Source organism: Canis aureus, chromosome 4 (assembly GCF_053574225.1).
Source record: "Canis aureus isolate CA01 chromosome 4, VMU_Caureus_v.1.0, whole genome shotgun sequence".
Taxonomy (NCBI): domain Eukaryota; kingdom Metazoa; phylum Chordata; class Mammalia; order Carnivora; family Canidae; genus Canis; species Canis aureus.
In genome coordinates this window covers 8,147,921-8,174,735 of record NC_135614.1, presented here as the reverse complement: position 1 = coordinate 8,174,735, position 26,815 = coordinate 8,147,921, and the positions used below count along the sequence as shown (strand labels likewise).

Genomic DNA, 26,815 nt, shown 5'->3' with positions numbered 1-26,815 from the left:
TAGAAAATACCTCGTGGGGATCCCTGGGTGCCACAGTGGTTTGGCGCCTGCCTTTGGCCCGGGGCGCGATCCTGGAGACCCGGGATCGAATCCCACATCGGGCTCCCGGTGCATGGGGCCTGCTTCTCCCTCTGCCTGTGTCTCTGCCTCTCTCTCTCTCTCTCTCTCTCTCTCTCTCTGTGACTATCATAAATAAATTTAAAAAATTTAAAAAAAAATTAAAAACAAGAAAAAGAAAATACCTCGTGAATGTCTCCAAGACAGACAACAAAAACAAACCACTCAGAGCTACCTTCTGGAGCCTGATTAACCCCCTTTGGTTATTTAAAATGAATTGACTACATTTCCCAGATCATTGCTACAGCTCTGTGTTACCTCTTGATGGATATACACCATATCAGTGGTGTGAGCAGAGTCAAAATCTGCTAGTATTAACCCGAAAAATAAAACTTAGCTATTTTACTGGCAAAAATGGACTTATTTGAGAAGAGCAGAGAATTGCAGTCTGGGACATGTACACTATGGCAAAACCACAGGCAAGCCTGCAGAACAAAGGAGAAGAAAGGGAATTAGGGACAGGCTATTAAAAACAAAAAATCCATTGGAATAAACTGAGAACCAGAAGTGTAGTGGCTTTCATTGGCTGAGTTGTAACAGTCAGTCTTTGGCTGGGCTGTTGCTGGGTGAGGGGAAAATCTTTCTTTCCCCTGCTGTGGTAGTCACGTGTAAGTTTTTTTTTCCTGTTGGGCATGCAAGGTATGTTTCTTCCTGGTGGGTCTGTCATTGACAAGGACCAACACTGAGGCATGAGAGCTCCCCCTTGTGGCTTCCCGGCTCCATCTTAAATGAGGTTTCCTTGATCCAGTTTCACACTAGTAATTCTCTAGCCCAGAGACATGCCTAGGAGAGAAATGCCAGATGTTAGGGCTGGAAGAAACCACAGACACCACTGGGTCCCACTGCTGGTTTTTACAAATGGGAATCTGCACACACTCAGACTAATGACTAACCTAGGACCACACAGCTAACAGGGGCATTGCAGGGACCAGGAACCAGGTCTGAACTCCTACTCTGGGCTTTATTTAAAGTCTGCACTACTCCACTGGCAACAGCAGGTCTGGCGTGTGCATGCTGCACTCACTGATTGGGATAGACCAAGACTTACTTCATCAGTCAGGAAGCCAGGAGGAGCAAGGAAACAATTTGGCCCTGCAGGGTGGAGACAACATGGCTTCTTTCAATAGATTGCAAAGTTCCCTCCATTTAACATGAGCCAAACAACCAGTCCAGACCCAAAGCATCTTGCAAACAAAATTCTTCCTTTATATAGACATCTGCATTTCTTCAGTGGGGGCTGTGGGTCATTAGGACCATGTGCTTGTCACTCTACTTGCAGCAGATGTTTGCTGCTACTTGAAGACTTCCCTGTGATGTGGTTATTGTTTAATTCTCCTGTAAAAGGAGTTTTGCTCAAATTCAACAGGACGGCTTAAATTCAAAACAGGGTGCCATGCCCTGCTGTGCATTAGTTCCAATGGCACATCAAAGCTCTAAGAAAAGGGTCTGGGGTTTCTTCAAGCGCACCAAAGGCCCTCGAAGCACCATGCTGTGGTGAGGGGGAGAATCTGCATCTCATTCTCAGATGCATTTATATTCGGCTATGTTGCCGGGTTGTCCTGCCTGGCCTGTTGTGCCTTTTGTTCAAAAGTCTAGACCTTTGAAGTAAGTTGGCAAAACTCAACCACATAAGGCCACTTGGACAGGGCCCATGGCCAGAAGTTAGGAAGGGGGTACAGATAGCCAAATTCTTCACACACAGACAAATAGACTCATTGAAGAAAGGGCTGTTAGGAAACCAAATAGTGAGATGGAAAATGGCCATCCTTGTGACCCTTGTCCTGAGCCAGAGAGAGGAATCAACTAAGTCAAGGTCAATAAATATTTACCAAGAACCTTCCATGTGCAAGAAGCAAAAGGCCGGGCAGAGCTTGCTCTCAAAAGGTGATTGCAACTTTAAACCAACTCCCTTATCACCTAGATGGGCAACTAAAACATGAACATATTAGTAACTAAAAAATAAAAGAGCCAAAATAATATCTCAAGAAGAGATGTTCAAGCACGGTGATCCACTAAATCAAATAATGTTATTTGTCATGGGTCTGAGGAGGGAGAGAACTGTGGGGCCAGGTACAGCTTTCCAGGAGAAGCTGTCCTGGTGGGAGGCATTTGGCTTGGACTTCGCTAGATGGCACTAATTTCTGTGTAGTATCCTGTCTGGACAAGTAAGGTTTTATTAGTCTTGTTAGGGAGTTAAGAGCCACTTGACTGTGACAGACAGTGATTCCTTTGTGATGAGATCCAGTCTAAACAAAAACAAAAGAAAACATATGATTAATGATGGGGTGGTCTTGGTCTTATTTGCTCTTGGGTCTCTGCAACTTTTCAGGTTCATGCATGTGACTGCATGGCTTTTCCCAACTAACAATCTCCTGCCACACAGCAAAGCCTCGACAATGGCTCTCAGGCCCCTCTGCCCTTGGCACTCAGACAAATATCCCCACCATTCCTAATTTCACTGCCATGCATGTTACAATTCAGGTTCTCTTCACTTCTGCCCCAAGCCTTCTCCTTGCCTTCCAGATAATTTTCCAGGATCATAAAAAAATGGACACTTATGGAACTTCTGTTTATCTCTTGTTGTAAATAGACATTTATGGAGCTCTCATCTTTTTTTCTCTTGGGAGGAATTGTAACAACCCACCCTTTCCCCAAATTACACTCATTCCTGTATTCAATCTATAATTCAATAATATTTATTGAGCACCAGCCATGTATGTATAGGTGCAGGGGAGTCAATGAAAAAAACACTGGAATTTATAATCAATACAGGAAAGAAAAAAGGCTGGGGAAATATTCTGTTACATGCATTGTACCCAATCTTGGGTCCAAGGAACAAATCCTAGAAAAGTGACATCAAAGCTGAACCCAGTGAGTAGGAGATGGCCCTGCAAAAGTGGATATAGAGGAAAGGGGATTCTGACCAGATAAGAGTGTGTGTAAAAGGGCCCAGAGGCCAGGGGGATGGTTGTAGAATGTAGAAGCTCAAAGGCTGTTTCAGAGGACTGAGCCAAAGATGAAGCCAGGGAGCTGAGCAGGGGTCAGTTGCTGAGGGCCTTGTAAGAAAGCCAAGAGTTTTGACTCTGTCCTCAAGGAGGTGGGGAGGTAATGAAGAGTCTTAAGCATGACAAGCTCAGAGCAACTTACCATGTAACACTCACTGGGCACTTTTATCTCCCTCAGAATTTTAAAGAAATGGCAGCATCCTGGTGAAGCCTTAGCAGGCATACAAAGGAGCAAAGGGTTTTCTCATTTTACAGGTGAGGAAATTTAAGATACATGGAGGTGACAGGGCTTACCAAGGTCATACAGGAGCCAAAAGTAGAAGTTGAGCAATCAGCGAAGTTCGAGACAGGAGAGGGAAATGGGATGAATATACTGTCCAACTGTAACTGAGCTAATGTATGGTATAAATTCTTTCACTGATTTTTTTTTTTTAAAGAACCAAACTCCCTGATTGAAATTTAATCAGGAATATATTGTGCAAGTTGGAACATTGAAGGTCAAGGCTTTGGAATTGCACTGCAAATGCCTCTTATTCTGCCTCCTAAAATACAGCCAGACCAAGAATGATGCCACCAGGCAATGAGCAAAAGCAAGAACCTCTGCCTTGAGAAAAAAATGTGTTTCATTAACTCTATATACTTGGTAATGGATCAACAAGAGTCTAAGTAGCTTCAGTTTTAGGAGGAGAAACAAAAACACAAGTGCTTTTTGCTATGTGAAAAATGTGGCAAGAAGAGCCCAGGATAGATGATTCAAAACCACAGAGAGATAGAGAGATAGACAGTGGTCTGTTTCCTTCTCTATAAGAGGGGATGATAATGTGTGGGACACATCTCCCTATAACACCCAGGAGATGCAAGCATAGAATGTCCCTCCATCGTTCAAGCTATGTTCTCCATAGAGCAGAGGAGAGTAAGGAATACTTCCACACATTCAGTGGTGCTAATGTAAAACTGGGTTGGATTCTGGTGTGGATCATCAAGAACTGATGACCAGACATAAATGCCCAGAGTACACCCCCCACCCATGTGAAAAGTGACTTAGCGAATGTTGGGGCCAGGCGGGAAGGGAAACTCCTCAAGATGGCGGATACGCCAAAATGGCTGAAGTTCCTGTCACCACCTCCACTTGGGATGACAGCTTGAGCAGACCCTTACACCTCTCCTTTGGACTTCCTCAACCGAACCCAATGCCCTTCAAACCCCAGAGGAGGAAGTCACCTTTGACTGGTCGAATTGCAATCCTTCCTATGCATAGTGAGGGTCACTCTGACTGGTTGGATTGCAATCCTTCCTTTGCATATGAGCCAACCAATAGGAAACCGTTCTGCCTTACAACGTTATGTAAACCCCCTACCACCTTGTCTTGGGGCGACTTCCTCGACTCACTCTCTTTCCCCCGTGAGTCGGGGAACCTCGCCCGAGGGTGCCTGCAATAAAATCTGTTCTTGGACCCTCGCTTGCCTTGGCGGTCTCATTTCCGTCTAGTTACTAAAAAAACTTAACATTTGGTGCCGAAACCCGGGAGGAGATCGAGCCCCTGCAACAGCACGGAGGCTCTCTCCTCTTCCGTCGGACTGGAACTCCGCTCTCTTTCTCTGCTGGGGTCACCGGACTCCTCGCGGTGAGTGTTCCCTGGTTTCCGACCCTCTCCCGGGGCGCCCTGTCCTAATCGCGGCCGCGTCAGGGCAAACCCTCCTCCGCCACCTGGTGGCTCCGCGGTTCCGGGGAGTAAAGGAGACGTCCTTACTCCACGGTGACCACTTCTGTAAGCAGCAGCTCAATTCACAGTCGAGGGGACGCCCTCCTCCAAGTCTTGAGCTGATACAGGAAGGAGCCATGGGAACCTCCCAGTCCAAATTCGATTCCAAAACGCCTTTAGGATGCCTACTGGCTAATCTCCGAACTCTGGAGTTAGACCAGGACTTACGAAGGTGACGCCTTATCCATTACTGTACCATCGCTTGGCCTCAATATCGGCTGAATAACCAAGCGCAATGGCCACCTGAAGGCACTTTTGATTATCAGATACTTACGGACCTTGATAATCTCTGTAGACGCCAAGGCAAATGGTCTGAGGTGCCCTATGTCCAGGCTTTCTGGACCCTGCGCTCCAGACCAGAACTCTGCTCTAGCTGCTCAACCTTTCAGGTACTCCTAGCCCGCTCTCCCCCGCCGACTCTTCCCCACTCCACCTCTAGAGACTCCAACTTGGCCCCTCCATCCCCCCTCGTGGAGCCTCCTGAAGATCTCTCCAGGCCCCCTGTAAGGGCCCCACACCTGTCTCCTCCCTACCAACCGGCTCCCCAACAACCTGTGTCCCCGACTCCTTCCTCAATCTCCGAAACTCCAGGCCCAGGCCCAGCCTCGAGCATACCCTCTCCAACCGTTCCTCTCCTCCCAGCCCCAGAACCTCATACCTTCCAGCCCCCTCCCTTCTCCTCCTATCTCTGCCCGTACCAGATCCAAAAACTCTTCCCCGGACCTGGTCTGCCCCTTGAGGGAGGTTGCAGGGGCTGAAGGGGTTGTCCGAGTCCATGCGCCCTTTTCTCTACAAGACCTATCCCAAATAGAAAAACGCTTAGGTTCCTTTTCGGCCAATCCCGACAACTACATCAAGGAATTCCAATACTTGGCGCAGGCCTATGACCTAACCTGGCATGACTTACATGTCATCCCGACCACCACCCTCACCACTGAGGAGAGGGAACGTATCCAGGCTGCTGCCCGGGGACACGCTGATCAGGTCCACCTTACGGACCCCACAATGGCGGTCGGTGCTCAGGCGGTCCCCGCCGTAGAGCCAGGCCGGGATTACCAAGACGGCCAAGATGGCCGCCGGCGCCGCGACCACGTGGTCCGATGTCTCATCGCTGGCATGCGGGCGGCCTCTAATAAGGCCGTAAATTATGACAAGATCAGAGAAATCATACAGGCCCCTGACGAAAACCCGGCTATATTCCTTAACCGGCTGACCGAGGCATTAATTCAGTACACTCGCTTGGACCCGGCCTGTCCCGCGGGGGCCACGGTTCTAGCCACACATTTTATCTCTCAGTCAGCCCCAGATATCCGCAAAAAATTAAAGAAAGTCGAGGAAGGCCCTCAGACCCCCATCTCTGACCTAGTGAGAATGGCATTTAAGGTCTTTAACTCCCGTGAGGAAGCCGCAGAGCTGAAGCGACAGGCCAGACTCCAGCAGAAGGTCCAGCTACAAACCCAGGCCTTGGCAGCAGCCCTGCGGCCGCGGCTCCAGGAGCCAGCAGAGAGGGGGACCCACCCGCACCCCTCCGGGGCCTGCTTCAAATGCGGGACTGAAGGCCATTGGGCCCGGCAGTGCCCCACCCCGAGGGCACCAACTCGACCATGCCCTCTCTGCCATTTGATGGGCCACTGGAAATCCGACTGCCCTGGCCTCAGGGAATCCTCGGCGCCTCAACGCGGGGGAAGACCCGAGACGGTGAGTCCAGCCTTCCAACTGCTCGGGTTGGAGGACGACTGACGGAGCCCAGCCTCGGCCGCCCCTCTCACCCAGGCCGAGCCCAGGGTCATGCTCCAGGTAGCGGGTAAGTCCATCTCCTTTCTGCTGGATACGGGGGCTACCTATTCTGTTCTGCCTTCCTACGCGGGACCTACTCAACCCTCACCAGTCGCTGTTATGGGGATCGACGGGAACTCCTCCACTCCTAGGGCCACACCTCCCCTTACTTGTAGCCTGGATGGGTTCCCCTTCTCTCACTCATTCCTGGTGATTCCCTCATGCCCAGTGCCCCTGCTGGGTAGGGATATCCTCCAAAAGCTAGGGGCAACTATTCATTTGTCCCCCTCTCCTCCCTCCTCACCCTCAGCTCGTCTCATCCTATATCTCTCCACTCCATCTACTCCTACCCCGGATCAATTACCCTTCGTGAACCCCCAAGTATGGGATACCTCGGAACCTGTAGTGGCCTCCCACCACCCTCCCGTCAAAATAAAACTCAAGGACGGTTCCAAGTTCCCCTCTAGACCCCAGTTCCCTATCTCCCTCCTCCATCGCCTCGGCCTCAAACCGATCATAGAACGACTAAAGCGTCAGGGACTTCTGATTCCCATAAGCTCTCCCTGTAACTCCCCCATCCTGCCGGTCCGTAAACCCTCCGGAGCTTATCGATTGGTTCAGGACCTCCGACTCATTAATGAGGCAATAGTCCCTCTCCATCCAGTGGTTCCTAACCCTTATACCCTGCTATCCCATATCCCTCCAAGCACCACTCACTTTACGGTGTTGGACCTGAAGGATGCCTTTTTTACTATTCCCCTACACCCCGATTCCTACTTTCTTTTCGCCTTCACCTGGGAAGACCCAGACACACATACCTCTGGACAATTAACCTGGACTGTCCTACCCCAGGGGTTCCGGGACAGCCCCCATATTTTTGGTCAGGCCTTGGCTGCGGATTTACAACAATGCCTCCTTAAGGCTAGTACCTTACTACAATATGTAGACGACCTCCTCCTCTGCAGCCCTGCCCTCACCATCTCCCAGGATGACACCACCTCCCTACTTAACTTCCTAGGGAGCAAAGGGTATCGGGTCACACCCTCTAAGGCACAACTCTGCACCCCTTCGGTCACTTATCTGGGAATCCACCTGACCCCCACCTCTAAATCTCTTACCGGAGACCGTATCCGCCTCCTACGAGAGCTCCAACCCCCTCAGACGGCAGATGAAATACTTTCCTTCCTCGGGTTGGCTGGCTTCTTTAGACACTGGATTCCAAACTTTTCTATTTTGGCCCGCCCCTTATACCAAGCGGCAAAGGACACTCCCCAGGGTCCTCTCACTGATCCCTCTTCGGTCCGCCGCCTGTTTTCCAAGTTAAGAGACTGTCTCACCGCTGGGCCGATACTAACTTTGCCTGACCCTTCAAAACCATTCCACCTTTACACTGAGGAGCGGTCGGGTTCAGCTACTGGCCTTTTGGCCCAACCGGTTGGACCTACTTACCGGATTATAGCCTATCTATCTAAGCAGCTAGACAGCACCGCCCGCGGATGGCAGCCCTGCCTTAGGGCGCTCGCAGCTGCTGCCTCCTTAACTAAGGAGGCTCTCAAATTGACTTTGGGACAACCCCTCGTGGTTTACTCCCCCCATCGACTTGGGGATCTTCTTAGCCACCGATCCCTGGCCCACCTAACCCCCTCTCGTCTCCAACTCTTCCATCTGCTATTCATCGAAAACCCTCAAATCTCCCTCTCTACCTCTCCCCGCTTAAATCCTGCAACTCTGTTGCCTACACCTTCGCCTACCTCTGAACCCACTCACTCCTGCCCGCAGCTCATAGAGGATCTCACCCCTCCCCACCCTGGACTCTCTGATCAGCCATTATCCAACCCTGACCGTATACTCTTTGTAGATGGCAGCTCCTTCCTGGCTGCGGATGGTCGGAGACACGCCGCCTATGCTGTAGTCACCCCAGAGACGGTAGTGGAGACAGTCCCCCTCCCAATTGGGACTACTTCCCAAAGGGCTGAACTTATAGCTCTCACCAGGGCTCTACATCTATCTAAGGGACAACGAGTCACCATCTACACCGACTCAAAATATGCCTATCTCATCGTTCATACTCATTCCGTCCTCTGGCAGGAGCGGGGATTTTTAACCACCAAGGGGACGCCTATAGTAAATGGACCTCTCATTGCCAAATTGCTTGAGGCCCTTAGTCTGCCCACTGAGGTTGCAATCGTTCACTGTAGGGGCCATCAGACTTCTAAAGACATGGTCTCCATAGGAAATAATAAGGCCGACTCAGTGGCCAGGGAAACGGCCTTAAGTAACCCAATATCTCCCATCCTCTTCCTTAATACCCCTCATCGACCTTTCTACTCTATAAAGGAAACTCAAGCCCTCCAGGCCCTGGGAGGAAAGGCAGAAAGTAAAGGATGGATTTACATCCGAGGGAAGATTGCCCTCCCAGAAAACCTGGCCCATACCCTAATTACTGATATCCACCAATCTCTCCATATTGGCCCAAGGGCACTGAACCAGTTTCTCCAGCCCCTGTTTTACTATCCATCCCTACCTAAGGTGATTGAGGCTGTCCATAGGGCTTGTAAAACCTGCTCGGCCGTAAATGCACAGGGAGGAATCCGCAGGCCGGGGCCTAACCATCAGCTCCGAGGCCATCAGCCCGGTGAAGACTGGCAGCTGGACTTCACTCACATGCCCCGCCATAAAGCCTTTCGTTATCTACTGACTTTGGTTGATACTTTTACAGGATGGATTGAGGCATACCCCACAGCCAGAGAGACTGCAGATGTGGTGGCCACAATCCTCATTGAGCACATCATCCCGAGGTTTGGGTTACCCCGGACCCTACAGTCAGACAACGGGCCGGCATTTATCTCCAGTGTGACCCAACAGGTGGCCGAGAGCCTCAACATTACCTGGAAGCTGCACATCCCCTACCACCCTCAGTCTTCGGGTAAGATGGAAAGGGCCAACGGGCTACTTAAGGCTCAACTCACTAAACTTACCCTGGAGACTCGCCTGTCGTGGCCCACACTGTTACCTATAGCTCTCACCAGACTCCGGGCGTCCCCCCGAGGACCATCAGGTTTGAGTCCCTTTGAGTTACTGTATGGTCGGCCCTTCCTTATCAACCACAACCTCCCGGCCATTCCTCCACCTCTTTTATCCTATCTGCCTTACCTTACCCTCCTCCGGGCCCTCTTGAGAGCCCATGCTGATGCTGTCATTCCGGCCCCGACCGACAATGCCTCCGAGGAAGCCTCTCCACGAGACTTATCCCCAGGGGACCAGGTCCTTCTCAGAAATCTGCAGCCAGGCTCCCTGCAGACCCGATGGACCGGACCTCACACGGTCATCCTCACCACCCCAACCGCGGCAAAATTGCTGGGACATACGGCATGGGTGCACATCAACAACCTTAAACGGGCACCCACAGGTATCGAATGGACCTCCCAGATGGTGGGACCCACCAAACTCCGCCTGGCTAGGGCTCCTTCTCATACTTCTCCTGAGCCCCCCGATCCAAGCGGTAGAATGTGATTGCATGAAAGGCAGCGGTACCTCGCGCTACTTTTCATCTTATACCCACATGCCCAGAACTTGTTACTCAGGGAAGACACCCATCACCTGTACTTCAAGACATGCCGAAGGAACCTTTTGGATGTCTGAACTTTCTCAAACCAGCCGATCCCCTTGCAGCCGGTACCCCAAGACTGGTAAAGTATGCTGGACTTATCTAAGCCATGTGGGCCTCTCTGATGGGGGGGGAGTCCAAGACCAGGCTGGCCAGGAGCAGACCCGACAGAGGGTCATCCACCAACTCCAGACCTCAAACCAGTTGACCTATAAGAGTATTTCCCTTGATGACATCAAGAAAGTTCCCACCACCGAGCAGCTAACGACAGCCCTCCTAAATTCCAGCTATAACTTATGGCGAAATTTCTCCAAAACCGGGGACAGCAACTGCTGGATCTGTTTTCCCTTCTCTACACTCTCTAATATCGTAGGAATCCCTCTCCCAACTAATTGGACGCTCCCCAACTCCACGATCACCAATCAGACAGTCCATATTGGACCTATTGGGGGGAATATACCGATCATTAATTCCTCTAACTCTCTCACTCCTGCAGCTGCCAACATTACTAATTCCTCTCTTCCATACTGCGCCCCCTCGGGAATATTTCTCTCATGCCCCCAGGGCACTTACCGTTGTTTAACTGCTAATGATTCCCTAGACTGCACGTTTATCCTCCTGTCTCCCTCAACCAACATTTACTCCGATTCCCAGCTCCAGTCCACATTATTTCTCCAATACCGGAGAAAAAGGGCTGCCTTTCTCCCCTTTCTGATAGGAGCAGGAATAACTACTGGGGTCGCTACAGGAGTGGCGGGAATGGGAACTTCCATAGACTTTTATTATAAACTTTCCCAAGCTCTGAACGATGACATGGAACGGATCGCTGACTCCCTCACGGCCCTACAGACTCAGGTCACTAGTTTGGCAGCTGTTACCCTGCAAAATCGACGGGCTCTCGACCTTTTGACCGCCGAAAAAGGTGGAACCTGTCTGTACTTAAATGAGGAATGTTGCTATTTTGTTAATCAATCAGGTATAGTTACTTCCAAAGTTAAAGAACTCAGAGACCGAATCCAGACCAGGCGCCAGGGCTCGTCTTTCTGGGGCCTAGACCCCCACACTTGGGTAACATGGCTACTCCCTTTGGCGGGACCCCTATGCCTAATCCTTCTTCTCATCTCTGTCGCCCCTTGCTTGTTTCGATGTTTACAGGAACGCCTGCAAGAACTCACCCGGGTATCTGTCAACCAACTTTTACTTCACCCATACTCTCGCCTGCCCACATCCGACTACCCCTACAACGACGCCCCACCGTCAGCAGGAAGTAGCCAGAGCAGAGTCGACGCCCCCGACACCATTATATAAAACAAAAGGTCGGAATGTTGGGGCCAGGCGGGAAGGGAAACTCCTCAAGATGGCGGATACGCCAAAATGGCTGAAGTTCCTGTCACCACCTCCACTTGGGATGACAGCTTGAGCAGACCCTTACACCTCTCCTTTGGACTTCCTCAACCGAACCCAATGCCCTTCAAACCCCAGAGGAGGAAGTCACCTTTGACTGGTCGAATTGCAATCCTTCCTATGCATAGTGAGGGTCACTCTGACTGGTTGGATTGCAATCCTTCCTTTGCATATGAGCCAACCAATAGGAAACCGTTCTGCCTTACAACGTTATGTAAACCCCCTACCACCTTGTCTTGGGGCGACTTCCTCGACTCACTCTCTTTCCCCCGTGAGTCGGGGAACCTCGCCCGAGGGTGCCTGCAATAAAATCTGTTCTTGGACCCTCGCTTGCCTTGGCGGTCTCATTTCCGTCTAGTTACTAAAAAAACTTAACAGCGAAAAGTGTGATGTTTGAAAATTATTGTAATATAAACATTTTTATTTATAGGGAGTCTGAGTGACTCCATTGGTTAAGCATCAACTTTTGATTTCAGTTTAGGTCATGATCTCATGAGTTGTGAGATGGAGCCCCATGTGGGGCTCCATGCTCAGAGGGGGAATCTGCTTGAAGATTCTCTTCCTAGGCCCCTCTTTCCCCTTTCTAAAAGTAAATAAATCTTTAAAAAATGTTATTTGTAACTTTGTTATATTACTATAATTTAATATATAATATTTAGTAGAAATCCCTGGGAAGCCAAATTAGAGTAATACATAAGAAGGAGAGGAAGATATACCATGGTCTACTCAAAAAGCCACCTTCTCAAGGACTTATATCAGTTTGACAAACCCATGCTCACTTTCCTCCATTCTCTGACTGATCCTTTCTACCAATCTCTGGACCACAGATTCAGTGAGGAATGAAGAAACCTCACCCTTTTGTAAAAAACTCTTAACCCGTAAAGTCATAGTTTGAGGAGATAAATCTGTATATCCTTAAAAGTCTCTTTAGCTTTTTACCCAAGCAGAGAGCTACAGCTGGCCAGGAGCTGTCTAGATTCAGCAATGCTCTATAGGCAAGTTCTTTCCTTTAGAAGGCATCTAATCCTCGGTTAATGGGTCCTGGAGTAGAAGAACAGGTAGTGCCTATACCTTTAAAATCATTTCTCTGCTGCCTTTAGTATTATTTTATTTTATTATTTTATAACTTTTACTGAAGGGCTCCCTGGTTGGTTTCCCACTGGTTGTTTGTGTAGGCAGGGTTGTGCCATGCAAGGCAGCTTTGTTTCACTGAATGACCTCTCTTCTTGGTCCTTCTAGGATGCAGACAGAAACAATTATCCTCAACTTTATGCTTTCCTATGTAACTAAGTGCTTTGCCCTCCTGGAACCAGCTTTTTCTCCCTGCTCCAGGTTTAACCAGAATGTATTTGCATAATAATCTTGCTAATTTAACTTTTACATGGCCATGGCTTGAGTCAATAGCTTTTAGTTCAGCAACAATGGGCTTTGCTTGTGACCTCTTGTTTATGGAAATCACAAAGGCAGTCTGATCTGGGAAGACTGACTCCTTCCGGTCTTATACCCCTCCCATTTGTAATGTGTTATCTAAGGTCTATAAATGTTTAATCAATTAAGATTTCAACAAGTTTCCAAAATGTCTACTTAATGCTTTGCTTAAATTCTAGCACAGCTAATAAGTGCCAGAGCCTACATTTGCTATTTATCTGACAAGGAATTTTTAACCAGAGTATGTAAAGTGCTATTATAACTCAGTAACAAGAAGACAAACAATCTAATTAAAATGGGGGGAAAATTTGGGTACTTCTCAAACGAAGATACAGGAATGGCCAATTGGCATATGAAAAATGCTTAACATCATTGGTGAGCAGGGAATGTAAATTAAACACATCAGAATGTTTTCTTGGATAATGTTTTTTTAAAAGGCCTGAAAATACCAAGTGTTGGCAAGGATGTGCAACAACCAGAGCTATTATACATTTCCAGTATGGAATTTCATACATTCCAACAATGTAAAATTTTACAAACACATTGGTTATTTGTCAGTTTCTCATAAATTAACATACACTTGCCATATGACTCCACCATTCCACTCCTCAGTGAATACCTAAGAGCAACAAAAACACATAGCTGCACAGAGACAGATTCATGAATGTTTATAGTGGGTTTTATATTGCTGTTGTTGTCGTTGTTGTTTGTAACAGGCTCAAATTGGAAACAGCTCTAAAGTCCATCAGCGGATGAATAAATCCTGCTATATGGATACAATAGAATACTATTCAGAAAAAAAGAGCAATGAGTAAAAAGCTCATTGAAATAAATTCATAGAGCTGTTTCTTTCTGTAGCTTGTACAATGTCAGCCTATGCCCCTTCTTCCTCTTTGATTTCTCTAGCTTTGTAGTTGAATTTATACAGATGAGTCTCCCAGGGCATAACTCATAGAACCAACAACACAGATATTATAAGTGAATAGAGTCAAATACACACAAAAAATATGTATGTATTTGTCAAAACTGATTAAAGAATGTACACCTTTTATTTTAAAAAGTGCCCACCTCAGTAGTGTTGTTATGTGGATTAGATGAGATGAGATGAGGCCTGTAAAGCATAAGCACAGACCCCAACACAGAATAGGTCCAGTTTCTGAAATCATGTTAGAAGTTTCTGATTTCAAATGGAAACCATAATGAAAGATCTAATGGTAAGACAGGAAACCATCAAAATCCTAGAGGAGAAGACAGGGAGAAACCTTTGACCTTGGCCATTCTTATAAGACATGTCACCAGAGGCAAGGAAAACAAAAGCAAAAATGAACTATTGGGACTTCATCAAGATAAAAACTTCTGCACAGCAGAGGAAACAGTCAACAAAACTAAAAGGCAGCTTAAAGGATGGAAGAAGGTATTTGCAAATAACATATATGATAAAGGGTCAATATCCAAAATCTTTGATGAATTTATCAAACTCAACACCCAAAAAATAAATAATCCAGCTAAGAAATAGGCAGAAAACACAAACACTTTTCTAAAGAAGACATCCAGATGAACACCAGACACATGAAAAGATGCTCAACATCACTCATTATTAGGGAAATGTGAATCAAAACTACAATGAGATATCACCTCACACCAGTCAGAATGGCCAAAATTAAGAACACAGGAAACAACAGATGCTGGCAAGAATATGGAGAAAGGGAAACCATTTTATACTGTTGGTGGGAATGCAAACTGATATAACCACTCTGGAAAACAGTATGGAGGTTCCTCAAAAAGTTGAAAATAGAACTCCCCAATGACCCAACAATTGCACTGCGAGGTATTTACCCAAAGGATACAAAAATACTAATTCAAAAGAATACACGCACCCTGATGTTTATAGCAGTATTATCAATAGCCAAACATGCAAAGAGCTCAAATGTCTTTTGACTAATGAATGGATAAAGAAGAGGTGGTATACATAGTGGAAAATTACTCAGTCATCAAAAAGAATGAAATCCTGCCATTCACAACAGGTGGATGGAACTAGGGTGTATTATGCTAAATAAAATAAGTCAGTCACAAAAAGACAAGCACCATATGATTTCACTCATATGTGGAATTTGAGAAACAAAACAGATGAACATATGGGAGGGGGAGAAGAGAGACAGAGAGGGAAACAAATCATAAGATATTCTTAGAGATAAAGAACAAACTGAGGTCTGATAGAGGGAGGTGGGTGGGAGATGGGCTAGAGGGTGATAGGTATTAAGGAGGGCACTTCTGTTGAGCAGAAGTCTCAGGGTTGTTGTATATAAGTGATGAATCACTGAATTCTATTCCTAAACCAATATTGCACTGTATGTTAACTAACTAGAATTTAAATAAAAATGTGAAGGAACAAAAGGAAGCCGTAATAAATTAGAGAAAAACATGTATTATGCAAGTTAGTTATCATTTTAAAACTTCTCCCCCAGTCTTTGGGACTTAAAAAGGCCAGTCTAAAAGCTTTAAGGAGAATGAATTAAGGGAAGGAAGAAGAAGGCAAATAGCTTCTCTGTTTTAGATAAGAAGAAAGGAAAGATTAATTTTCTTTGCAACTTAAAATAGTCTCTTTGTTTGTATAATTAAACTACCACTTATTTGTAAGACGTGGTAGACAGGCAAAATGCACACAATCAGAATTTGCAATTTAACAAAACATGTTTTAAATAAAGCAAGAAAAGCGTTAATTATAAGTTTGTTTGTTTTTTAAATTACAGTATGAGACTATGAAGTAGTTCAGTGCAATCCTTCAGGTTTCTAAAAAGGGCTCTAGGCAGAGAGTGCACAAGTGGTTTAACAGTAATTTATAGCCATATAAACACACACGGATGCTTAGTTACTCTGAAATCCAGAGACCACCAGAACAAATCAAACCTGGCACACAGGAAAACTAGGTTAGCCTTTAAAATGTGCAAAGGGGAATTTGAAAGCAGTTATTTTGTCCGAAAAGAGATTTTGAGCAGAAGTGCAGATTTCTGCCATATTCCTCAGTATAAAAGTGGCTCTGAGAATTTCTTTGAAATAAATTCATAGAGTTAATTATATTTCAAGCCCTGTGATGCATCAGCCTGTGTTCCTTCTTCTTCCTTTTGTTTTCTCTAGCTTTTGTAGTTGGGTTGAAACAAACAGGCCCCTCAAGATATACCCAAGACCACCCCAGGGTCTGAACCAAACAGGGCTTGGATTTTGTTGCCTTGTCAACTGGTCTTGGGATAAAGGGTGCTGGGACTCCCTCCTGGTGCCATCATGGTCACTTGGTGTTCCCTACCCAGCCAGGCTTGTCTTCTACTGAAATCTTAGGCTCCCCTAAAGCAGGGCAACATCAGTAGACAGCCAGCTGAGCAGCCAGACAATGAGACAGTGCTGTGTGGCAACACCATTCAGCTGCAAATTTGACGTGTTTTGCAAGTGTGGTCTGTGCAACAGTGCCAATAGCCATCTTTCTACTTACACAAACTGCTATGGTTTGTAGACTGTGCATGTGTCCCTTTGGGGACTTTTCTTATATTAAGCTTACTAAGTCACTTGACACTTGTTAGAGAGGATGTGGTGGTGACATTTTCTTTAGGCCAGAAATGCCAGTGAGAACTGTTGTCACTGAACCAGATGTTTTGCATTCAGTGAGGATTTTAAGAGTCCTGGGATGTTGGGGTTAGGCAGAAGCACTGAGTCACAGACAGGGATTCATAGTGGACAGAAAAAACAAAGCTATTCAGTAATCAGACTATTCAGTATTTAGAAGAGTCTGTCCTGCAATGTCTTTAGTGTTGGTCATGGTGGCCCTAGAACTAAAATAGTTGTGCATGTACTAAAATCTTAATTTCTATAAGCAGAAAAGCTCTGTGTCTGGTGAACAGAAGTCTGAGCTGAGTCACCACAAAGAGAGTGTTACAGCCTCTCAACCAGTTTCCCAGACTTGCCGTCAGCTCATGTCCAACCAGCACTGGGGCTGGAGCAAGGCAAGAAATTTAAGGCCTTTGATTTAAGGAGGCACTCACTCTCAGGGTTATGTAAATACAGGACTGGCATCTGCAAGGAATAATCACCTCCTTAAATTCTTTGCACAAGTCTTTCTCTTGCCTCACCCTATCCCGGGTCAATAGAACTCCTTGAATGCAAGGGAGGCTAAGCCCTCTAGAGGAAGGACCATGCTACAGAGCAAACATTTGTACTTTGTACTTCTTCCACAAGGAACTGTGGCCATTTACCAGAGCAATTGTATTGGGGGGAAAAGTAAATTACCAGACCTCTCAGGGATCACAAGTAACTGGCTCTGAACTGAAACTCATTTCTGGAGCCAAGACACCACCATCCACTAGTCAGAACCAGGGCTTATGAAGTCAGGTGACCAATTAAGTTTTGATGTAAGTCCATCTCATAGTAGACCCAGTAGGCCCCAAACCCACCCTTTGGTGATTTCCTAAGTTTGGAATGTATAATGGGAAGACAGCAACAGGCCATGCCTAAGGAATGCGTAATTGGAATTATACTCAGCAAATGGCAAACTCCCCACATTGGTTCCCTGATCTTTGGAGTAAGGACATTGGGATTAAAAAAGGTTAAATAGAAGCCACTAACACAACCTCTAATAAAAGAAATAGTAAACAAAAAGCAAAACTACGTTCATAGAGAGATTTCAGAGATCACTGCCACCTAATCAAGGTCTGAAGAGGTGCAAGAGTGGTGATTCTGATGTGTCTCCATTCTACTCACCTATTTGGTTTGTACAAAAGACAGATGAGTCTGGGAAGATGAAGATGGACTATGACAAACCTAGTCATGCTGCGATTCCAACAGTTATTATTTCAGACATAGTTTTATTGCTATATTGAATCAATACATCCTCTGCAAACGTATATAGCTGTTGATCTAGTGAATGCTTTTTTCTCTACACCTGTTAGCAAAGACCATAAGAAGCCATTTACTTTTGAGTGGTAGAGTTAGAAACACACCTCGACTGTCCTATCTCAGAGCTATATTCACTCTGCAGCCCTAAGTCATATCCTAAACACCTTGCCATCACGCAGGATACCACACCTGTCCATTATAGTAAAGATATCATGCTGATTTTTCCTTGGTGAACAAAAGAGGCAACTATAAGGTTTTTCACTTATCTGCATGTCTTATGAGCAGAAGCACTGATTGCCTTTATTCTAAACTATCTTTTCAAGGAAATTTGTATAATGACTAGCCTTGGAAGATAGAGATAGTGTCTCTCTCCAAAGCAAAAGGTAGGCATGCTTATAGGATGACATAATAATGATAATATCTCCCTCTGAAGCAAAAGCCAGACACACTTGCTGCCCATTAGAAAAGATTCACCTTCCCTAAATTCAGGGTTCTTCTGTGATGCAACCTGCTATCTACACAGGTGTTACTTGGTCCTCTTCGTGTTGCTCTATAGGAACCTGAGCTTGGGGAACTGGCACAAGAAATGCTGATACTCTTGTCATGGTTAGTGCCATGAGTCATAAAGTCCTTTGTCTCTGATCTAGGAATCTCATGTCTTCTACCAGCATCCGTGAAACCATGGCAGGTAAATTGTTAGCTTACAAGTAGTGTAAAATCTCAAAGCCTTCACAATTATTAACAGCAATTACTCTAGATACTTTGAGAAAATACAAAAGATAGAAAATGAAGCCCACAAAAATACTACCTCCTTGGTTAAATTTCCAGGAGACCAGTAATTTGGACTCTGTTGAAATGTCCCTTTCAAGATGAAGAATAAGCTGCTGCATTGGTCCCCTGTGACATTGTGATTTAAAATGAGAAATATGTATTTGGTCATTGTTCCTGTTTGTGGCAAGGAGCCTCCAAAATCTTTGGAATGTCCTAAATGACAAGAACAATAAAGATGTCTTTGTTATGAAAACAAGGTGACTTTTAGAAAACGTCTAAAGATGGAGGCTGGTTGCCAGGGGAGCCAATCATGTGATTAGAAAGTTGAAACTCTCAGTCCCACCCCTGACCTCTGGGGAGGGAGAAGCGTTGGCGCTTGAGTTCAATCACCAATGGCCACTGATCTAATCAACCATGCCTATATAGTGAAGCTTCCATAAAAACCTAAAAGGAGAAAGTTCAGACAATTGCTGGGTTGGTGAACCTGTGGAGATCTGAGAAAAGTGGCACTCAGAGTGTCGAATCTCCACACACATTCCCCAGATCTTGCACTGTGCATCTCTTCCATCTGGCTGTTCCTGAATTACATGCTTTTATAATAAACAACTTAGCAGCATCTGGGTGGCTCAGTTGGTTGAGTGGCTAACTCTTGATTTCAGCTCAGGTCATGATCTCAGGATCCTGAGATTGAACCTCATGCCAGGCTCATGCTCAGGAGGAAGCCTACTTGAGATTCTCTGCTCCTTCCCTCTCTCTGCGCCTCCCCATGCTCACAATCTCTCTAAAATAAGTAAATAAATCTTTTTAAAAAAATAAACAACCTAGTAAAATGTTCCTCTGAGTTCTGTGAACCACTCTAGCAAATTAATCAAATCCAAGGAGGGCTCCTTAGAACATCTAATTTATAGCTGTGGGTCAGAAGCCTAGGTGGCACCTGCAGTGGGGGCGGAGGGCATATCCTTGCAGAACCTGTGGAATCTCATGCTGTTTCTGGGTACATCACGTCAGAATTGAGTGCCAATAAATCAACCAGCAAAGGAGGGAGTTACTATACTGACTGGGTTGATGGATCCTGTCCATCAAAGAAAAATTGGGTTGTCACTACACACTGTGGGTGTGGAAGAGGAGGAAAAGAGTATAAGGAGAATGTACCCATTGGGCAGTATCAACAAAGACCAGCAGCCCACTATAGCAAGACTGCTAATGACCAGAACTTTCTGAAATGAAGCCCATGACGGTTTGGGTCACTTCACCAAGTGAGGAATCACAATCAGCAGAGGTGCTTGCTGAAGGCAAAAGGAATTTGGAACGAGTAATGAAAGAAGTCAGTTAAATACCAGCTGTGGCCATGTGACCAATTATAGACATGAAGAGTGTAAGAGTTTGAGAATTATTTCTTTATTTTAATATGTGTACATTAAGCATGTCTTCTTCCTCCCTTCCATTCCCCTACTATCTCACATAAGAAGTGTTAATAGTGGCTAACCCTGATCTCAACACTAGTTAGGGATATCCCAGGGCAATGTGAATAAAGGGTTAGCACATCCTCCTTTGTTTCAATCTCTCAAGGAATTGCTACCTCACACCAAGCAGAGAGGCCTGAGCCCACAATTATCTTGACTTGGAGGTTATATTTTACAAAGCCCAGTGCATGTGGATGACCTGCTTGCATGGGGTAGACTGTGACGACTTTGGGCTGTGTCCCCTTAACTAAGTTAGAATTACATTTTCCAGAATTCCCATCCTTCCTCTATTCTTCTGGGTTATCTTTGGCCTCAGGAAGCATCTCCAGCAAGATTTGAAGGCAGCAGGGGCACAGAGTGGCTCAGTGGTTGAGTATCTGCCTTTGGCTCAGATCATGATCCTAGGGGTCCTGGGATTGAGTCCCATATTGGGTTGCCCACAGGGAGTCTACTTCTCCTTCTGCCTTCTGCCTATGTCTCTGCCTCTCTCTGTGTGATAAATAAATAAAATACTTTTTTAAAAAGGTCTCTCTGGAATAAATAAATAAAATCTTAAAAAAGAAAAGATTTGAAGGCAGTCCCAAGCAGCAGCTGTGTGTCTTGCCTTCTGAGAGTCAGTTCACCGCCCCAGGCACAGGGTCAGCTCTGCATGTCATCCCTGATCTATCAGCTCCCTCTGTTGCTGGGGGCATAGCCGGACTACTGGCTCCCCCAGCTCCTGGCACATCTCCTCTTTCCGTTTCTCCAGGCCCAGGGCCTGAGGGTGTGGTTCCAGGGCGAGGGTCAGCTTCTCCCCCAGTCACCCATACCTGTGAGGTTACAGGTGGTGAGAGACAGAGTGTCCTGGCTCTCATCCTTGCCTAGCCTCCCCTCCCAACATCAGTCTCAGTGATCTTTAGGGATGCCAAGCTGAACACCGGACACAGAGGCAAGCTGGCTCCACCAGCTCCCACAACTGTACCAGCTCTAACCCTAATTCCCTTGTTCTATGTCACCCACAGAAGTTTGGTTTCTTTGACCAAACTATATCTGATACAGAAGGTAGCATTATTAGTGGGGTCATTTTTAAACAGAGAGGACAGAATTTGCTAAAAGAGGAAATACACATAAGGGAACAAGAATAGTAATCGGGTGGCCAGGAGAGGTTCCCTCAGGCCACAGAGAAAAGCATCCAGTAAGTCCCTTTGTGCCTGGTGGGCTCTCAGTGAAGAGCAGGTGAGTGTGTGCATGCCTGTGTGTGTGTGTGTGTGTGTGTGTGTGTGTGTATAAGAGAGAGAGAGAGAAAAAAAAGAGAGGGAGAGAGAGAGAGAGTAAGTGAAAGACCCTCCACAAAAGGATACAGGAAGACCATTTGGCTCTGGCTCGAATAATCTCTGAATGCACAGTCATAGCAACACACTGGTAGGACCTGATAAAAACAGACATGACACCCACCGTGACGGTTAATGTTATGTGTCAACTTGGCTGGTCCATAGGACCCAGATATTCAGTCAAACATATTCTGGATATTTTTATGACAGTGGTTTAGGGCTGAGATTAACATATAAACCAATGGATTTTGAGTCAGTGTCTCCTTCATAATGTGGATGGGCCTCATCCAACCAGTTGAAGGTCTGCATAGACCAAAAACTGATGTATATTAAGTAAGATGGAATTCTCCAGCCTGATAACCTTTGGACTTGAACTGTAATATTGGTCTTTCCTGAGCCTTCAGGCTGGTGGCCTATCTAGCAGGTTTTCTAACTTGCCAGTCTCTGTAATGTGATTCTGTTCCATTTCTCTGGAGAACCATGACTAATAAACCCACGCTGAAGTATAAATTAATTTTTGAAAAATTATGGTAATTGTTTTGTGAAAAGAAGCATGGTTATACTACATTTGTTTTACATTTTAATTTGTTAAATGTCAATACTTTTTAAAAATCACACAATGGGGACGCCTGGGTGGCTCAGTGGTTGAGTGTCTGCCTTTGGCTCAGGGCGTGATCCTGGAGTCCTGGGATCGAGTCTCACATCGGGCTCCCTGCATGGAGCCTGCTTCTCCCACTGCCTGTGTCTCTGCCTCTCTCTCATGAATAAATAAAATCTTTAAAAAAAAAAATCACACAATGTTTTATAATCCTGTTCCACTACTCTCCCTCTAGCTTACTCTGCTCTAGCCATCCTAGCCTCCTCCCAGTCCCCAAATATGCCCCCAAGGACTTTGCATTTGCTATTCCTTCTACTAGAAATGCTTTTCCCTCAGATACATGCATGGCTTACTCCCTTGCTTTCTTCAGAGCTTTGCTCAAATGAGTCCACAGAGGCTTTCCCTACCCTCCATTCATCTGAAATTTCACTTCACCCCCCACACTGGTTCCTCATGTTCAAGAAGACTCACCAGACACATAGAAGACCAACTGCTTACTGTAGGTTTCATTTCTAGAGGTGGAAAATGACAGGAAGGATGAATGATCATGAAATTTTGTAGTAACCAAAAGAGAAAAAATTGGCCAAAAAATGTTGATTTATATCTAAAAAATTACATTTCCAGTTCTCAATCTGTTTTTTTCTTTTTTTTTTTTTTTTTTTTAAAGATTTTATTTATTCATTCATGAGAGACACGGAGAGAGAGGCAGAGACGCAGGCAGAGGGAGAAGCAGGCTCCACGCAGGGAGCCCGACATGGGACTCGATCCCAGGTCTTAAGGATCAGGCCCGGGGCTGAAGGCGGCGCTAAACCACGGAGAACACCCCACCCCCAGCCCCGGGCTGCCTTCAATCTGTTTCACAGAAGTGTTACTTTGGAATTTAAAGGATTCTAAAAATACATTACAAGTGGTTTTTACACTGATACAAGTGGTTTCTACACTGATACTTGTCAAAGAGTTCTCTTACAGAATGCCATTATTCTCTAATTGGAAAAGTGATACATTTGAGGCGGCCCTTGGTGGCTCAGTTGGTTAAGTCTCTGACTCCTGGTTTGGGCTTGTTTCATGATCTCAGGGCAGTGGGATGGAGCCTCCAAGGCCAGCTCCATGCTCAGCAGGGAATCTGCTCGGGATTTTCTTTCACTCTCCCTCTGCTCCTCCCCCAATCTCTCTCTCTGTCTCATAAATAAATAAATAAATAAATAAATAAATAAATAAATAAATAAATAAATAAAATCTTTTTTAAAAAAGTGAAACATTTACTGCCTATGTCCCTGCCTCTTTCTCTGTGTTTTGCATAAATAAATAAGATTTTAAGGTTTTCCTTTTTAAAAAAGGAGGATGCCTTGGTGGCTCAGTGGTTGAGCATCTGCCTTAGGCTCAGGGTCCTGGGCTTGAGTCCCACATTGGGCTCCCTGCAGGGAGCCTGCTTCTCCCTCTGCCTATGTCTCTGCCTCTCTCTCTCTCTCTGTCTCTCATGACTAAATAAAAAAAATCTTAAAAAAAAAAAAAAAAGTGAAACATTCGAGCCAGCTCAGGGACACACACACACACACACACACACACACAAACCAAAATGATACATGATTTTGTAGAAAACAGGAAGCAGGAAAACATAAGTGAGAAAAATCAAAATCATTGAAAATCCAATTATTCAGAAATAATCAATACCAAAGTTTAAATCATTCACCTTTTAGGCTTATTTCTAGGCATATAGATTATATACACCTATACTTTAGATTTTATATAGTTTTGATTCCTTTATTTTAAAAGTTTAACATATTTTTCCTAGGCTCATTAAAATTCTTCATAAGCAGATTTTTTTTCTTGCTACAAGAAACATAATATTCTACAGTATGATTGTACCATAATTTATCTAATCATACCTTTATTTTAGGATATTTAAACCATTTCCACTTCATCATAATCGGTAACCACAAAGTGAGCTATTTGTTCATAAATATTTGACTGAGTCCCCTTTATTTTGCTATTATTCGAGCCTCCTTTAATATTTTCATACTAACCTTGCCTTTTGATCTTAAGCTAAGCCTACAAATACTCAAACTGCGATGTGAAAAGAGAAAAAATTCAGTGAATCTAATTAGTTTGGTACTGTAGAGATGTTGGCTAAATTTCTTGTCAAAATCTGTCATTTTTTCTTTTTCTTTTCTTTTTTTCTTCCTTTACAGATATTCTAAGCCTCAGGTCTCGCTTTTCCTTCTCCCAGTTGTATTTCAGAAACAGAATTTGAGAGCCAAGGACCCCATAGAGGCATTCTGGTCCAACATCAAAGGCTGCCAATGAGAAGGGTGGGGAGGGGACACTTGCCAGGGCACAGTTAGTGACACAGCACCCTTAGAATTGCCAGATTTAGCCAAGAAAAATATAGGATGCCTTTCTTCATTTGAATTTGAGAGAAAAAAAATATTTTTTTAGTTTCAAATATTAAATGGCTAAATGTCTCAAATATTAAATGGCTAAAAAAATATGCGTTTTCTACCCGTAATCCAGGCGTCCTGCTCCTTTGGGTCGTGCACTCCTCACCCCCCAACACTGCATCTGGAGACACAGGTCACCTCTTTTCTCTAGCCTCTCCCACCAATTCTGGGTCTCTGTTCCCTAAATTTCCTTAAGGACTACAGAAAGCATGACTTCATAATCTGAAATTTTTGTTTCCATGACAATGTTGCTGGGGTAAGTCCCCTTAATCTTGGTGCTCCCCCAGGACTAATAGGGCAGAGGTGCTAGTTAAGCTTCGGGTGCTTGCCGAGTCCGTGACCAGGAGTTCCTGGTCCTGCAGAGGCAGTGCAGTCGGGGGTCCCACAGCCCCCCAGCACCCAGCCAGGACAGGGAGCCCTTCTCAGGAGCTGCAGGTGCAGCAGCGGAGCTCTACACGTGGTCAGGTGTGTGCGTATGCATAGGTGCCTGCGCCAGCGCGCTGCTCCTACTCTCTTCGTGCATCTCCCGTGTCACCTGCAAACCTACAGCTGCTGCCCCGGGTCACTGCACAGAGCCCATCTAGAGGCTCATAGCTGTGCCAAACAATTATGTACTAGCCATGTTCAGAGCAGTGACTGAGCCGCACCAAGTGATGGATCCAAACACAACATATTTGGATTTCAGTGAAGCCCTCGCAAATAGCGATATAAAATCAATCAAGTTACACACTAGAACAAGCCAGATGATGTCCTTTCTTCACCTGATGCAGTGCACTTGTAGGGAATTAGGGCCTTAATTCCTGGCTGTGCCTAAACCCCACAACACTGCGTGTGTTGTTGGTGGTGGTGGTGGTGGGGGTGCTATGTGTATATTTTCAAAAATGTTATTCATGATTTGGAAAACAATAAATGTGGAGAAGTATAATGATGAAAGATAACTCATTTTCCCACTGCTCATCCTCATCACTGTTAACATTTTGGATTACTTCTTCCCAACCCTTTTTCATGTAGCCGTTTTGCATTTAATTTGATTTTTCCTTATAGTTATAATCCCATTATACTTGTAATATCCTATGCTTCCTTTATTTTACATTACTTGATAGTATCTTTCCATTTTATCAATGAAAATTTTTCTGATTTGCAAATGACTTAAGTGACAGGAAGACTTTCTAATCTCATATGCCTTGGCTCTGGGTGTGGGTGATTCAGAGGCTCATTACAAGGAACAGGTTTGCTTCTCCGCTGTGATGTGCAATGCCAGCTTCTTCCAGGCCTCCACATGCTTATGGGGGACTCCAGGGAGACTCAGGGAGGACTCTGGAGGAATCTCATAGGACAGCTGGCCTGGCCAGGGGCCCCCAGGCTGCAGCAGAGCAGGAAGCAGTCCCCAAAAATGAAAAAGGGTTTACATGCTGGACAATGAAAATCAATGTGGAATTCGGGAAAACAGAATGAGATAATGTCTGTAAGAGCTTAGCACAGTGCCTGGCACATAGGAGGTGAGCTTAATAAACTTTAAATCCGATTAAGAGGAGGAGGATGAAAAAGAGGAGGAGGAGGAGTGTTGTTTAAGAAAGATTAATCTCCTCAAATCTGATTTATATCTGGACACAGGAAGAGGCAGTGGCTTCTGAGGAGTAGGCCATCCTGGTGGTCTCTTGATGTATTATCAATCCAGAAGAAACACAGGGCGAGAGAACAGCCTCAACGGTACCATCACATGCCAGCAAAACCCAGACTGAGAAAACATATAGGACACACTAGCAGTTTCTTTAACAAGAACAAAACAAGAGATGGAAGGGGTCCTTTTTGTTAAAGGGATACAAGATGTTTCAACTAATTAAAACCTATGAAACTTATGTAGGTCTGATGTAAACAAAAAAAAGTTAATGAGCTCATTAGGGAAATGTGAGCACTGACCTAGTATTTTACAATATTCAAAAATAATACTTTAGTTGGGGTAATGATACTGCGGGTATGTCTTCATTAAGTACCCTAATATTTTAGAAAGGCATGTTAATGCATTTATTAATGAAATTGTATGATGTCTAGTATTTTGCTTGAAAAAGTCCAGAGTGGGTTGAGGAGGAGGAGGAGGAGGGAAGGGCGGGGGGGTGCACAGATGAAATCATATTAGCCACAACGTGATAATCGCTAAAGCTGCGTTTGGGTTCATCAGGCCTCTGATTCTATTCTCTTTACATTTTTACATGTTTGAAATTTTACATAATAGAATTTTAGAAAAAGAAAAAAAA

The 26,815-nt window shown here is 45.2% G+C and overlaps 1 protein-coding gene and 1 long non-coding RNA gene across 2 annotated transcripts; one reads left to right on the top strand and one right to left on the bottom strand.

The window, feature by feature from the left end:
* Positions 1-622: 622 nt before the first annotated feature.
* LOC144312135 (uncharacterized) lies at positions 623-24,773 on the bottom strand. The gene is made up of 3 exons (XR_013377572.1): positions 24,623-24,773; positions 22,594-22,634; positions 623-900 (listed from the first exon to the last, which is right to left on the bottom strand). It is a non-coding gene; the product is annotated as an uncharacterized LOC144312135 (long non-coding RNA).
* Positions 5,811-9,518, top strand: LOC144312134 (uncharacterized). The gene is made up of 2 exons (XM_077894488.1): positions 5,811-6,688; positions 9,380-9,518. The coding sequence occupies exon 1, from the start codon at positions 5,890-5,892 to the stop codon at positions 6,622-6,624; it is 735 nt and encodes a 244-aa protein (XP_077750614.1). The 5' UTR covers positions 5,811-5,889; the 3' UTR covers positions 6,625-6,688; positions 9,380-9,518.
* Positions 24,774-26,815: the final 2,042 nt, after the last annotated feature.